The sequence below is a fragment of the Peromyscus leucopus genome, chromosome 7 (genome assembly GCF_004664715.2).
Source record: "Peromyscus leucopus breed LL Stock chromosome 7, UCI_PerLeu_2.1, whole genome shotgun sequence".
In the NCBI taxonomy this organism is placed as follows: Eukaryota; Metazoa; Chordata; class Mammalia; order Rodentia; family Cricetidae; genus Peromyscus; species Peromyscus leucopus.
This window is the reverse complement of record NC_051069.1, coordinates 61,786,447-61,802,575: the sequence shown is the minus strand read 5'-3', so window position 1 is coordinate 61,802,575 and position 16,129 is coordinate 61,786,447. Positions and strand designations below refer to the sequence as shown.

General features: G+C 46.5%; 1 protein-coding gene across 1 annotated transcript in view; it reads left to right on the top strand.

Moving 5' to 3' along the window:
- Tmem123 (transmembrane protein 123) overlaps window positions 1-15,775 on the top strand; it is a 34,419-nt gene extending 18,644 nt beyond the window's left edge. The window contains exons 4-6 of the mRNA XM_037208226.1: window positions 12,314-12,586; window positions 12,797-12,950; window positions 13,584-15,775. Coding sequence (XP_037064121.1) covers window positions 12,314-12,586; window positions 12,797-12,950; window positions 13,584-13,608 — 452 coding nt within the window. The 3' untranslated portion in view covers window positions 13,609-15,775. The remainder of the gene's footprint in view (window positions 1-12,313; window positions 12,587-12,796; window positions 12,951-13,583) is intronic.
- Window positions 15,776-16,129: the final 354 nt, after the last annotated feature.

Below are 16,129 nucleotides of genomic sequence, written 5' to 3'. Positions count from 1 at the left end.
CAGACTGGAGGCCTCTGTGTCCTCATCCCAATGGCTTTCAGCTGAACTACTGCTCAAAAGCCTGAATGCTTAACCAGCCACATGCTTAACCAGCCAAATGCTTAACCAGTCAAATGCCGCTAGTTTCTGGTCCTCACGCCTTATATATCTTCCTGTTTTCTACCACCACTCCCTGGGATTAAAGGCTGGCTTTCTGGGATTAAAGGCGTGTCACCATGCTTGGCTATTTCCAATGTGGCCTTGAACTCACAGAGATCCAGAGGGATTTCTATCTCTGGAATGCTAGGATTAAAGGTGTGAGTGCCACCATTTTCTAGCCTTTGTATCTAGTGGCTCTCTGTTCTCTGACCCCAGATAAATTTATTAGAATACACAATACCACCACAGTTGGGGGATGGTCTCCCCACAGAATATAGCAATCCTGCTCCTCTCCTGGAGAGCCCCTACAGCTGACAGCCCCCACTTAAGGGGGCTTCCCAGCAGAGCTCTGCTTCTCCAGCCTAAGAAATTGCAAAAATGTAGCAATCTCCTCTGGCTCATGAGAAAAGTGTTACTTTTTCAGCTCTTTCAGCTCCTCCTTGCTCTGTCCACTTAGGGACAACTTAGCAAGGTTCTTCTGTTCAGCTCTTCCTTGCTCTGTCCACTGAGGGATGTCTCAGCAAAGGTCTTCTCTATGCCAGTAAATGAAGATTTTCACACCCAAAACTCTTTTGAGAAAGAGATTTATTTGGAAAGGAGGAGTCCAGGTGGAGAGAACAGCTCTTTTTTTAACTGACCAGGCAGGGCACTTTACATAGGATGTCTTGGGGGTGGAGTCAACCAGGGGTTGACTTGGGGCCCAGGGTTCTATTGTCCTGCTCTGTGATCGGTTGGTTTCACAAGTCAGTTGGCCAGGGGCAGAGATGGCTCTGATCTGACTGAGCCAAACTATGTTTCTTTCTGCCCTGATCTGAGCCGGCTTTGCCTAGTTCTGGGCTCCAGAGTCAAGGTGGGTTTCTTTAGCCAGCCCCTTTTCTCTACACAAACCAGGGACAGTCTTCATTTCCTCTTCTACATTTTTACAAAGATAGGTGTTATGCCTTCTCCGTGTTTCTCAACACTGATGATGAACATGACCGTTTCCTTGAGGATTGTGTTTCTGAGAAAGCCACCTGGTGAGCATGGGGTTGGATGTTCAGGTAAACCTCATTCTGACTCATATCTTGAGGACCCACTTCAAACCAGACTTTTACAAAGTCAAGAAACTAGCACTGTCTCCATAAATCAAGTTTGAACTCTCAAGAAAAGAATTCAGTCTTTTGTGCCCTGCTCCACCCACTTCCCACCTTCACTCCAGTCCATGGGATGCCAGTAAAAACCTCTCCATGAGCTCTGCACGTGGAGAGCCTCCTCGGCCAGTCATCTCCTTAGACACATGCTCTCAGTCACAGCCCATGAGAGGCCTCCACATCCTCAAGGTTCTTTGTCCCCACATTCTAGAAGCTTCAGATAGCTTGGGTTAGGTTTGCTCTGTCTTCTGTCTCCAGCATACTGTCATCTGTCTGTCCTGTACCAGCATTATGCCTCCCTTTAATTGCTCACTCCTTCAGTTTGCCTCTTTTAATCAGCAGTCAGCCAGGAACTTGTTCACAGTGTGTCTAAAATTAAAGTCATTTTGTTCTTTTCTTGTACAAGAGTTGAGATTCAGTTGTTTTAGGAGTACACAGCCCCAGGGACAGACCTGGCTGGGGTGGAATGAAGAAAAGACAGACAGATGACACAGAAAGCTGGCGTCGGTGGTCTGGGGTTCTTAGCTGGAGAAACTGCAGCCCTGGAAGCTCAGGTGTTTGTGACAGAGTTGAATAGAGAGATGGGTCATTGCATACCACTGGACACGTAGGCAGGATTAGCCAGTCTTAGTAGCTGTAGTCTCCAGGGTTGGGGAGGGGGGCATCTTTAGGCTGTAAATATGGGGTAGAGGGAAAAAGCTATGGTGGACATTTTCTGCACATATTGTCAACACTTGGTCCCAAGAAAGGCTTTGGCATCCTTCTGAGTCTGAGGCTATGAGGTCATTGGCATGGCTGACCTTATGTCAACACACATTCCCTCAGGACTTCACTCACTCAGGCTTCCTTTGCTCCCTGCAGGGTGTGTCTTATTTAAAATATTTACAGACCTCTGGACAATTGTGGCTGTTAACATTCGTGCTTTAGCCTTTGAGGTGATGCTTTAGCATCTAAAGCAAAAACTTGAAAAGGTCCTGACCTTTTACCACTCCTTCCAGTAACTCCTAGACAGTCACAGCGAGACATGCCCGCATTGTTCGCTCCTGTGAGTAACGGAGACATGCCCATATTAGCATTGTTGGTTTTGTCTCTTGTATCAACTGCAGGTTCAGAGCCCCAAGCTTAGTGGAGTTTTAAAGTATTCCTATTATGTAGTGTCATCAGGAGCTGGGCAGTAACTCAGTAGGGCTGGCTTTATATTGCAGTCATTACCGGGGTCCATAGGCCTCACGTGGTTAGCTTCCTTCTTCTCCTGAAGAGGGCTGTGGAAGCTAGCCTCAGAGGTCAGGAGGCATCACCTGCACCAGATTCTCTTTCTCTGAAGAAAAACCTCAAGACAAGGGATGTAAAATCACACCTCAACTTTTGGAAGGGAGCATGCATAGCAAAGCATTTGTAGACATATTATCTTGGGGGGTTAGGGACATATCACCCAGTTCATGTGTGGAGGTCAGAGAACAAACTGCAGGACTCAGGTCTCACCTTGTAAAACGTGAGTTTCAGGGATGGAACCAGGTCATCAGACTTGACAGCAAGCACCTATACCCACTGAGACAGACACATTGTTGGCTCTGTTTTAAATGTTCCCTATTTTGTACTATTTCATTGTGTACCATGGTATAGATTCGTATAGTTTCCTTAGCAATACCCCATCAGTGCATATTTTATTCTTCTAAGCAGTTTTGCAGTGATCTTACATGCACATCATTAGCAGCTTGAGCTAGGATTTAACTAGATTGGTAGATGTGGGACTTGGGGCATCAGTAGTTGTGAGATTCTAAGGACCATAAGGAATGGATCTCATATAACAAGAAAACCTGAATATGTACAAACCTACCTGACAGTACAGCTCTTAGGAAAAGGTTTTAAATACTTTACAAAACCAGTTATGTTGAATGCAAAGAGCAGATGTCAGAAGACATATTGTGCAGAGTAGTTAAAAAATTTAAACCATGGAGAGTAGTAGCATTATATGGTGTAGAAACCCTGCCAACTGAGATAGTGTAAAGAAACCCTCAGCTGGGACAGTGGCTTCCTGAGAGGGAAGCAGGGAAGGGTACACTTGCACCTTGGGGCTTCGTTACTGAAGACCGCCTTAGTTAGGGCCGTATTGCTGTGATAAAACTCCATGAACAAAGTAACTTGGGGAGGAAAGGGTTTGTGTGGCTTACACATTGCAGTCCGTCACTGAAGGAAGTCAGGACAGGAACTCACACAGGGCAGGAACCTAGAGGCAGGAGCTGATGCAGAGGCCATGGAGGGGAGCTGCTTACTGACTTGTTCCTCATGGCTTGCTCAGCCTGCTTTCTTATAGAACCCAGGACCACCAGCCCAGAGATGGTACCATTCACAATGGGCTGGGCTTCCCCCATCAATCCCTGATTTAAAAAATGTCCTACAGGCTTGTCTATAGCCCATATTATGAAAGCATTCTCTCAATTGAGGCTCCCTCCTCTCAGATGACTCTAGCTTGTGTCAAGTTGACATAAAACGAGCCAGTACACAGGCTGATGAGAACACAGATGTTTCTATTATTGGCACCTTTCTTGAACCGGTCAGTATTGGTAAGTGGGAAGGGGCTGTGGGTACAGCCAACTGGCAGGTTCAACCCCAGCAGGAAAACACAACAGAAATCAAAGTTGTGAGACACTATGATCTTAAACGCTTTCAAAGCGAGCTTTCTGCTTCTGGACTTGGTGACAAGTATCCTTGTGTGTCTTCCGATGCTGTCTGTAGTGCTGTGAGGACTGTCAAAGGGAACCCGTGTCTGAGTGAGCACTTCGCATGGCAGAGCGCTATCAGCCCGGCCTTCGCTGCCGAACGAGATGTTCAGATGGGACCACTGCACAATGGGCACTAGGCTTGCAAAAGAAGCCCTGTTACCCTCCTCCAGGTCCAAGAGATCACACAAACTTGAAAACAGGAAAACCACCTGGCATGGCACCTTGTTGTGTGAATTTGGCCTTTCAATCTAATGACCAATGGGACGGAGCGGATTGGCCTGATGGGCGTGGTCTTCTGTGAGGATACGTGACCTTTTAAAAATCGAAGTGGGAGAGACGCGTGCCCTCTTGGACATGGAAGGCTTCCTGATGCCAAAGCTCAGTGACCTGGTCCGGGCCTTTCCTCTTCCCTCCCAGGTGGATGGCACCACTTCATTCTGTATTCATGAATGTGTTATATAAATTCATCCTTGAATAAGTATGTCCTGATCCAAGACTTCTGTGGCCTCGATTGTCTGGCACTAGCGCGGGCTCACATAGGCTGCTGCTGTCTGAAATCCAGGATTTTTAGAAAACATTAAGCATGTGTATACTTTAGTGTCTCAAGGTTTTGCTGTTCCTTGTCTTTCAGGAAACATATTGGGCATTAAGTATTAAACTTGGTTGTGCAGAGTCAGCCAAGGTAGCTTCACAAGGCTGAGGCAGGAGGATTTCCAAGAGTCCAATGCTACCCTTTACCTAGTGTTTCAGGACAATCTGGGCTACAGAGTGAGGCTCTTGTCTCTAAAACAATTACTAGCATCAAAGCTGGGTGTGGGGACCATGCCTGTAATCTGGGTACTCAGGAGAACGAATCCAGAGGACTGTAAGTTTGAGGCCAACCTGAGCTACACAGCAAGTTCCAGGCCAACCTTAGCTACATAGCAAGACCCTGTCTCAAAAAACCAAACAACAACCAGAAAACAGGTCCCTTTCCACGGGGGCCTGAGATGGTTGCCACGCTGCTCCTGTGTGCAGTGTCGCCTCTCGGGGCTTCTCTGCTGACGCTGAGCAGCTGCTGTTCTGCTGACTGGCTCTGTCTTTGTTGTGGTGCTCTGAGCTTGTAGATAACCACATTCTTTGGTGGCAGCTGCAGATTGCACATGCCTATTCTGTGTTTAGGCCATAAATCTCCTGTAACCAAGTGGCAGTACTATCTGCATAGCCTATGAAATTGCTAGTACAGCTTTAATAGTGTTACCTCAGGCATGATTTCTCCCTCATCTCAGCCCTACAGAGACAGTGCAGAGACACAGGGGTATGTGTGAGGTGGCTGTCAGTGCCCGGTGTGGGCCCCGATGGAGACGAGCCCATAGTATTTCTTATGTGCAGATTCAGGGAACAGCAAAGTGTTTGGTGCTGAAATTGATACTTGAAGTAATTCTGAGCATGTTTGCATTGTAATTTTTTCAACCTAAATTCTTTTTAAATTTTTTTATTTTACATAAACTGGTCTTTTGCGTGCATATATGTCTGTATGAGGGTGTTGGAACCCCTGGAACTGGAGTTATAGTTGTGAGCCACCATGTGGGTGCTGGGGATTGAACCCAGATCCTCTGGAAGAGCAGTCAGTGCTCTTAACCACTGAGCCATGTCTCCAACCCCCTCAATCTAAGTTCTGTTCATGGGTTTCATCATTCCAGCCAGGAGCATGTTAAAGGAGCACTGGGCAGTGGTGTACCTCCTGGCCCATTCCAGCCAGGCTTTCTGACTCTGTGGCACTGCTGTCCCTTGTGACTAACTTTACATCATGGCCTCCACACTTGTGACCTTCTGTGTGCCTTTGTTTTTTCTGTAAGTGGGGCTGACATCTGCCTCAGAAACTCTGTAGAACAGTCTTTGGCATAGATTGGGAACCAAGGTAATACAGGGCCAGCGGCAGAAAATACAGAGGACATGGACGCCGCTCTGCAGCGCACGCTAGGTCACAGCTCAGAAGAAGACACTGGCCTTTCAGTTATGTTAGCTGACTTGACACTAGGAGAGCCCAGGGGCACACAGAAGCCTGCAGTGCGCCCCAAGGACCACTTCTCGGGGCGGAGCAGCCGGAACAGGGTGGGTCTTGATCACATTTACATATAGTATGCATATTTGTGCCAGTTTCTATGTAAGAATCTTCCCCATTGCCTTATAGTATGTTTCCTAATTCTCTACAGAAAGAATTGTGGATTCAACTTGTAAAATGAAAAGTAAAAACTGCTTAAAGTGTACTTCCAGCATTAGACTGCCAATGCCTGAAGGAAGGGAGAAACCATTTCCTTCCTATCTGATCGAGAAAAGCCACTGCCAGCATGATAGAAAAACAAATGTTTAGTTATGTGTGTGTGTGTGTGTGTGTGTGTGTGTGTGTGTGTGTGTGTGTGTTGGGTACATGCATTTTCATGCTGATCCCAAGAATCATTAATTTCTAAAGTAATAGAAATATAATTAAGAACTATAAAAACTAAACCAGGCATTTGATTAAAAGGGAGACAGCGATGCCCAGGGAGAAGAGAAAGGCTAGCCTAGCCCCCAGCCTGGCTTGTAACTGTATTGGCCCTTGTCTGTCAAGTCCACCGCGAGCCCCTCGCAGTAAGGCCCGTCTGCGCCAGTGGGGCCTCCGGGCATCATGGTCGGTGTGGAAGTAGCTAGCACTCACGCAGTCAGGAAGAGGTGACTGAGGACCCGGCTGCTTGTAACTCGGGTTAAGAGAGTAGGATGGGCCTGGTGTGGTGGGGCACGCCTTTAATTCTAGCACTTGAGAGGCAGAGGCACATGGATCTCTGAGTGCAAGGCCAGCCTGGGCTACACGGGGAATTCCAGGACAGCCAGGGCTACACAGAGAAACCCTGTCTCAAAACACAGAGAGGGGGGAGAGGAGAGGGAGGGATGCTGAGGGGTTTGGAGGGTTTTGAGCAGGGGCACAGGACAGTAATGCCAAGTGTGCTTCCTTCTTTTCACGAATTGGACCTTCTGTAGCTGGCGAGACTTTCTCCCTGTGGGTGTAGATGTGGTTGTGGACTGGAATGGGCAGGCCCTTGACGAAGGGACCTGGCTGAATGAGTCTTGTGGGCAGCCTCGTTGCCCTGAGCAGCCAGGCCACTACCCTGCCTTTCCCACCCAGCCGTGGGAGTGAGCGGTGCTCCTGCTGTAGACTCAGTGCCTCAACAGACTAGACGGGAGCCAGGTTTGTCCTGGGGCTCTAGATGGAGCAAACCCTGTTTGTACTAATAGGATCCATAAGACATTCGATATTCACAAAAAGACACTCCCCTGTGTGGGGTGCCTCTTAAAAGGCCCAGTTTTCACCTAGACCCATTTTGGTACATATTTGTCTAGGGTTTGGTTTGGTTTTGTTTTTTGTTTTTAGACTGATTTTTTTTTTAAAATCAGATTTTCAGTTCTGTATTCTCACTGTCCATTAATTTGAATTTAGAGGAATTTCTAGAACAAGTCTGTGGACTCGCAGTAAGAAGGCCTTTGGCTTTTAACAGTGTCTCTGGGTTTGCTCAACACTTCTTGCCAGGGTAAGGGTAAGGTGCACTCTGAAGAGGGGTTCTCAGGGGTTTATTTTATTTTATTTTTTTAATTCTAGGAACTCATTTTAATTTTATTCAAGTTTTCAAGCTACAAACCATGCTTAGAATCAGCTCCTCAAAATCCCACTTGGGCACCGGAACATCTGGTTGTCTGGAAATAGCGCCTTGTTTTCAGCAACTGTGCTGGACAGGAAGCTGCCACTGCAGTTAAAATAATTGAGTTTTAAACTGGGTGCGAATTTAAGTGTGCAATGGTGCCCTGAGGAAAACAAAGTGTCCCTTCTGTTTTTTGGGACTTGGTTACTGGGAAGGGTGGTTGCTCCTCACAGCAGCTACCCCACACTGAGGCAGCTGGAGCTATCCAGGTGTTCGGGTCACGGGGAGGCTGCTTCACAGGGCATCACCGGCTCTGTCAGAGAGTGGCTATTTGCCTCTTCCGTAGTTGAAACTTGTCATGACTGCTAATGGCTGCCATCGGAAATGGGAGCCTGGCCGCTGCCCCCTTTGCTTCCTGGAGGGAACTTTGCAGGGCCGTCTCTCATAGGCTTGATGAGCTAACATTACCTCAGCTAATGCTCCCAGCCCTGGGAGCACTTTACAGGCACAGGACAGTGGCCCCCAGAGATGTTAAGAGGCTCCGAGCTCTGCTCCCTGTGGCTGGAACTAAGTGGGATAGAGGAGTGAAATCTGATCAGACTGGTGGAGGCCCCACACATGCGCGTGTGCACGAGCGCGTCTGCCTTTCTCTCTCTCACTGCAGCTGCTGGGAGGACATGGGCTGTTACTGGACAGCTTCCTTCCTTCCCTTCCCTATGATTATGTTCAGGGAAGACGGAAGGCCTTGGAGATGTGTAGAAGCAATGGGCTAAGCACAGACACTGTCCAGCTGTCCAGCTGCAGGGGCACTTTCATGCCAGTGCGTGGGACCCTGGAGCCAAGCACAGAGCTTGCCAGGACTGCCTGAAGCAGCATTGAGAATGGAGGGAGATGCGCATGTCAACACCGAGAGATAGCGTCCCTGGGCGCTCTGGTGGTCAGAAGTGTAAGCAGTGGGCAAAAGTGCCTTCTCTGGGAGTCCCAAAGGATAAGGCCGGCCACCCATCCCAACATAACGTTTGAAGTGATAAGTAACAATGTGAGTGAGAGGGGTTTGCTCACTGCACTAGGAGGAGCAGACAGGTCTGGGGACCCCAGCCATGTGCTTCACGCCTTATTACAGAAGGAGCTGGGGTGGAGAGAACAACAAGAAATTTCATAACTAAACAGTCGTGGTCCAGATTGAGGTCTGATTGATCTTTGATCAAAGTGGTTCAAAGAAGTTGCTGCTGCCGTCATCCCAAGAGAAAGTCTCATGAGATGATCACGTCTGCTGGGGTACAGCCTTGCCATAATGGGTACCGTTTCTGGAGAGCATGATTTCAAAATGCTGAAACGCTACAGTGATTCCGCACTGGACCTTAGATTTGCCAACACAGGCCGGCTCCGAGGTCACACGTCTACCGGAAGAAGACGCTGTTGGCCACCTCTCCCCTCTGCTTGTTTCCCTTACTGGGCCAGGCCCAACGGAGCTTAAGGAGAAAAGCCGGTTAGCTGCTTGATGGTTGGCGCCCTCTGGAAGACCCTCCTGATTGTCTGGGAGGTTCTGGCAGGTTGTCCTGCTGAGGCCCCTCCTCCGTCCATGCAGCAGCGTTTCCTTTGCTGGCCTCACCCCACCCCGAAGTACCCTGCAGGCTGCCCCATGGCAGCCCTCCTCTTAGGTTCTGTGATTGACTCATGAACCACTTTGGTATCAGGTAAGGTGGCATCCTAATTTCTGCCGGTAGATAGATAAGCTATCTAACAAGCAAACCTTGCCTGGAACAGCCTCTCACCTCGGCCAGTCTCAGGGCAGAAAGCTGTCTGACTTTTCAGATACATTCCTTTTTCCCTTAGTTTCTCTCCATGGGCCAGGGGTGGGAGCCAACATCCTCCCCAAGCCTGCCTTTTCAACCTTTGCTTAGAGCAGCAGTGGGTTGGGACCCCTTTGGGGGTCAGACGACCCTTTCACAGAGATTGTATATCAGATATCCTGCATATCAGATATTTACATTATAATTCATAACAGTAAAATTACAGTTATGAAGTGGAATGAAATAATTTCATGGTTGGGGTCACCACAGCATGAGGAACTGTGTTAAAGGCTCACAGCATTAGGGAGGTGGAGAACCACTGGTCTAAGAGACTGAGGAGAGCGAGATGCGAAGCTGGGTGGATGACAGGGTTTCTCCCTGACAGTGCCAGCTGCCTGGCTGGCCGGGTGTCCTGACACCGCTGTACACGTCACAGTTTTGTTAATGGTACGTTTAGGTACTCCTCATTCCCTGGACAGTGAAAAGAGGGAGAAGACCAGGCTTAACATGGTTATCATTTATATAAAATATTTTATTAAATGCATTCATTGTGAGTGTATGAACATGCATGTGTGTGTGTGCCATGGCACACGTGCGGAGGTTGGGGACACCTTGAGAGTGTTCTCCTTTTATCATGAGGGTCCTAAGGATCCAGCACAGCTCTCGGGCCTGGCAGCTAGCACCTTACCCACTGAGCCTTCTGCCTAGCCCATTGTTTTTGTTCTCTGAAACAGGATCTTGTCTTGTAACCCTGGCTGGCCCCAAACTTGCAACCCCCTGCTTCAGCCTCCTGAGAGCTGCTTTTGCAGCTGGGTGCCTCCGTGCCCAGACTGACACAGTCCTTCACAGAGGGAACACATGACATTTTAGTAGACTTCAGAACAAGGGAGGTGAGTCACCAGGCATGAGCTTAAAGAGAGCATCCTTACATCCCAGCTCTTACATCTGCACCTTAACACCAGTTTACCCTTTGGAGTATTTTACCAGTTTTTAGAAATTTCTAGCCAATGAGTTGTTTCTCTAGCACGTTTGATTTTTTCCGAGTAGGACACTAATGTGCCCTCCCGTCCTGCTTTTGCCGGTGCGGCTTTATGGGTCTGAAGACTGTCCTGTGTGCAGGGGTGGGAAGCCGTGGTGTTTACTTTATGGGTCTGAAGACTGTCCTGTGTGCAGGGGTGGGAAGCCATGGTGTTTACTTTATGGGTCTGAAGACTGTCCTGTGTGCAGGGGTGGGAAGCCGTGGTGTTTACTGTCTTCACTGTGTTAGTTTCACCGCCATGGAATCTGTGCAGCAGTTAAAATGTGATTAGATGTCATAGTACTCGGGATTGACCAGTAAAAGGTTAGTGCAAGTGTGGCACCTACTAGGGTAATGATACGTGTTCTCTTAATCTTAAAAAAAATAGCTAATACCCCGTAGGGGAGATCACAGTGGAGGAGCGAGGTCGTGAGGCACACCCGGGAGTTAAGTGTCTGGGTGTGGAGAAGCAGTGCCCGGAAACCAGCCTGGACGGTTAAGCTTGAAATGCTCGAGTCTTAAGCCTAGCTGTGGAGGACAGGATGGTGACGTGTGGAGTCATCATTTGCTCTGTAACACACAGAAGGGCTGATGAAGACGGGCAAGAAGATGGGCCCAGGGACTCATCTTCTCCATCTTAACTATTTATGAGGAGAAAAATGGGCACCAAGGGAAAACAGTAAGCTCTTGCATCTCTGAGAGATGGGAAGCCAACACAGAAATAATCACCACCATCTTCCAGAGTCAAACGTGCATTACACGTCTCCCACACGTGTGTGCACAGTGAGCAGCTGTAGAGCATCAGAGTGGTACCCTTTGGACCATAGATGTAGGGCTTGGTTTTGGTCACATACAGTGTTTTATACTCCCTCAAGGGAAATGCCTACTGAGTAAGACGTAAAGAAGACATTCTGTTGTTGGGGAGTTTTACTTAAGGAGACTAAATGCTTCCGTCCCTTTTCATGCGCACAATATTTCATACCAAAAAATAGGAGCTGGACATGGGCTGAGGCACCAGCGCTGTCAGCCACAGTGGAACTGGCTCTGAGATTTGAGGCATTCGGAATCACACCTGTGGACCCCATCACCATCACAGAATGACCACCTAACTGGTAGCATTTCATCCCCAGAGTCACCCCAGGGAAGAATAACTGCCTGCTCATATCCTGCTGTGTCTTGGAAATCTGCAGCTGCTGGCTGTCCGCAGAGTTCTTGAAACAATGTGGCAGAGAGCCTTAAACTTAAAAACCTTTTCACTTTCACATTCAGGGTTTATTCCTCTAGACAAGAACTGATTTGTTACAGGTTATGCAGGGCCTGTAATCCCAACACTCAGGTAGGCTGCAGTGTGATTGCCATAAGCCTGGGTCCAGCCTGGGCTACATAGCAAGACCCTGTCCCAAAAAAAACAAACAAAAAAGTATCTTATAAAAACCAAAAATATGTGGGTGGTAGTAGTGCACACCTTTAATCCCAGCACTCAGGAGACAGAGGCAGGCAGATACCTGTGAGTTTGAGACCAGCCTGGTCTACACAGAGATACCCAACCAAGACAGCCAGAGCTGTTACACAGAGAAACCCTGTCTCCAAAAACAACCTAAAATGTGACAGGAAGTGTGGTGCAGCATTCCTATTCGGCGATGACTCAGTCTTACAGGTTTTTATATCCTTACAGAACTCCCTCGCTCTGTGAATGTGGGCCTGGTTTTGTTGACAGTTGGGGTGCCCTTGTCGCACAGATCTTCTGCCGCTGCCTGGTCAGACCCCCGCTGTGTGAGGCCATGACAAGTGGCAGTGTGTGGGATCTTTCACTCTAGATCCTAACGGTTTTTATTCTTGACATTTTTTTTTTTTTCAGAGAATATCACTGTGCACTTGACTTCCAACCAGACCAGGGAATTTAACAGCAGCACCGTGAAGCCAGTAGTAACTTCAAGACTGCCAAAAACTGTCACAGCTGTCACTTTGAAACCTGCAACTATTGCTAAAACATCAACACCAGAGGTCTCACCACACGCGACTTCCACTGCCTCCAAGTCTACACCCAAAGCAAGTGCTTCCCCAAACTCAACCCACACGTCAGCATCGGTGACAACCACAGTCCCCAGTAGTTTAAAGACATCGATAACGAGTATGTATTAAAATGACTTACATTCTCTGTGCTGTAAATTAGTTGTTAAATGCCACGTTAAAACCAGCGTTCCATTCTGCAAAAATACAGAACCTTTATGTGCCTATATTTTCCCTCATCCCCACTTTAGCGCTCTTACAGGGAAATTCAGACTTCAGAGCATGCTCTGTTTCAGACTACAGCACGGACATCTGTTTTGTCTCCTTCTAGTAACAGCGACTGTTCATTCTGACAAGAGCAAAGGATCCAGGTTTGACCCCGGCAGCTTTGTTGGAGGAATAGTGTTAACACTGGGAGTCCTGGCTGTGCTCTACATTGGATGCAAAATGTATTACTCAAAGAGAGGCATCCGGTATCGAAGCATGTAAGTCTGGCCACTCTACATAGTTATCATGTCCAGTGTTCTCTCCAGGACAGACTTCCGCTGTGCTTGGGTCAGACGTGTGCTCACAGATGAAAACACACCCAGGATCAAACACTGCTTTACCAACTTTTAACCAAGTCCTTTGTTGGTGTTTACCACACATCATAAGTGACATACCTGTCTCATCAACCTAGTGACTTGTCCGCGTGCCATATATATATGATATATCAAAGAGTATTTTAGTAAAAGCATGGTTTTTGCTTTAATGACAAAGACACAGACACACAGGAAATTCCTCTGCTTAGTTTTCCCTGGTAATAGTAGTTACTGTGAGTACAGCTCTGTAAGCCAGGTGTGGTGTTCCATGACTTGTAATCCTAGCCTTTAAAGTTGCCTAACTTCCTAATTTTACCCTTTATGGGCTAATTTTTTCTCATGTATACATGACCAGATAATGGCTTATGCCCTATGAAAAGTCACAGGGATTTGACTGTGGGCCTATTTGGCAATCTATACTGGGTATGCACATGACTTAATGCTGAGCAACAGTAATTAATTTTGATTGTAAAAATACTGTTCTAACGTCTTCCTTACCAATACTAATTTGACAGTAATTTAAATTTTCTATTACAGTGATGAACATGATGCCATCATTTAAAGCACTCTACTGAGCAAGGAAAGAAGAGAGACTGCAACCCTATCAATTAGTTTGTTTATATTAGCTTAAAATATTATTTTCTTGGAAGTAGTATAAGAAGCATGCATAAAATGAACAGTGTGTTCCATGATATCCAGAAATCCCTCATTACTGAAGGTAAAGGGTGTGGTCTGGGCAGTTCAGTGAATAATTGAAGCAAACAGGTGATTTATCCAGTGATTACATTTACTTTAGAAAGTCCTCGCAAGACAAGTTCTCGCAAGACAAGCCCTGTCTTTCAGAGTATGCAGATGGCACTGGTTGTCACTGGGGCGGGATCCCGTGTAGCATACAGGGAGGAGCCTGCCGCAACACTGACTTTCACTAAACAGTGACCATGTAAAGAACCTGAGTGCCATTCAGAGCTGGGTGTGCCCTAATTCATGCCTCGGGTTCCACAGCTGAGCTACCCAGCTCATCTTAAGGAGACGGCAACATTTTAGGGTTTAAAAGTCAGGCTTGATCTAGAGAGAACTTGCACTCCAATGCAGCCCTCACAACACCATGCTGTGTTAAAGGCCCTGGAGTGCCGTGGAGTGTGGACTCCACTAACCACCTCTTGTCAGCTGTCCATGTTGCTGTTTCTTCATTTCTGCAGATGTAGGCAAAGCCACAGCGCTGCTGGGGACCTGTCACACCGCTGGGAACGCTGTTCACAGGCACTTGACAGTTTGAGTTTCAGTGAACAATTTTTAGGCAATGTAGAGCTGCTTTCCATATATAGAAATTTGTAATGGAATGTAAAATACCTTTTTTTTTAAGTCCCCATTGTATGATTTCCAAATCAGTGTTTAGAAGTCTACATTGACAGCAAAACACTGTGCTTTCTGAACCAGGGACTGTGAAGCCCCCCAGGCCACTAAACTACAGAGTGGAGATGCTGCATTTTTTACACTGTCAACTTACTCAGATTTGAGAAAATGGCGTTTTTTATTCTAGGCTGTATTTTCGAGTAAATTCCAGCTTCCTTATCCCCAGGCCCACTTCTTACCCTTGGTGTTTCCAGGGAAAGCAGCACCCGGTCCCCCAGTGGCCCGTCACCCCAGCAGCCTGTCACTCCAGAAGCCCATGCTGTCTGCGGCATTTAGTTCTATAGTTTAGATTCCAGGTCAAACTCAGGGTCAAGGTTAACAAAGGAGGTGTTAGTTACAAAATACAAATATAATATTTCTATTGTAGAGGGCCAAAAAATTACAGCAATTTTTGAAAGTGTAGAAATAAGCCTCAAGTGTCCTAATGAGTGCACACCTGTTACAGTTAAAATTAAGTGTAACTTTTGTAATCTGCTGGTTTTCAGAAAATGCAGACTACCAAGAATTTTTTATATAAATAAAATTATTTCTACTTGCTGTGCATTAGGGCCAACTGATGTGGTAAACGTGGAATGCTCAGATCTATTAACAGGGAGAATGGAGGAAATGCTAGGAAATGGAACATGGGGTAGATTAGTTTCAAGTGTGGGCTGATGGAAAGTGAGTGCTTTCTCATGGCTACTTTCCTTTCTTCAGAATGTAGTTTAGGCTCCTGCGGTGGTGAGGGCTTTTAAGTTTAACTGGTTTCGGTTTGCTGCGCTCTTGGTACTCAGTACCAGCGGGCAGTGCTCTCGAATGCTTTTTTCCTTAGCACTTTGAAGGTCCAAACCTCTTCCTGAAGTACCGTCTTTCTTTGCCTCTTAGTCTCCACTGATTTGGGGGTTAAAAGTAATGTTGTTATGTCTTTTCTAATTTGTTACTTTCAAATACCAGGACTTTTGTTGAAGGGATTTCTTTTTAATCTATCAAAATTGACCACATTTTCGAAGCGTAAATTTGTCTTCCGAGACTGGCTTAAGCGAACGAATGCTCACTTTTCCTAGCTTTCCTAGAGAATGTGTTTAAGATAAAGCAATCCTAGATGTACGTGTGGACACCAGAGCTATTCTGGCTTTAAACTTCACTTCAGTAATTCCTTAAAAAGAATAATTCAAAGGTAGAGAAATGAGAGTTGGCAACATATTTTATAGTGTGATAATTTTGTATCTTCAGGGGAAAGACTAGCAAATTGTTACCCTTTTTTCTATAATGACCAATTTTGGTATTTCATTGTTACTAAGATCTATTTTTAGAATAAAATTTGTTCTCCATTCAAAGGTTTTAGTGTTTTGTTGAATGTGCACAGAGGTTCCTATTTTATTTATCCAGTATGTAATCTTTATTTTTTATTTTTTATTTATTTATTTATTTATTTTGGTTTTTCGAGACAGGGTTTCTCTGTGTAGCTTTGTGTCTTTCCTGGATCTCACTCTGAATACCAGGCTGGCCTTGAACTCTGCCTCCTGAGTGCGGGGATTAAAGGCATGCACCACCACCACCCAGCTTCCAGTATATAATCTTGATGCATGTACAGTAAAGGTCTGCTTTTACACCTAGGCCAGACTTTGGATAGTTCAGTCTTACAACAAAAACGTCCATTCCTTGGCACAGGCTTTGAAAGTTTGCCATGG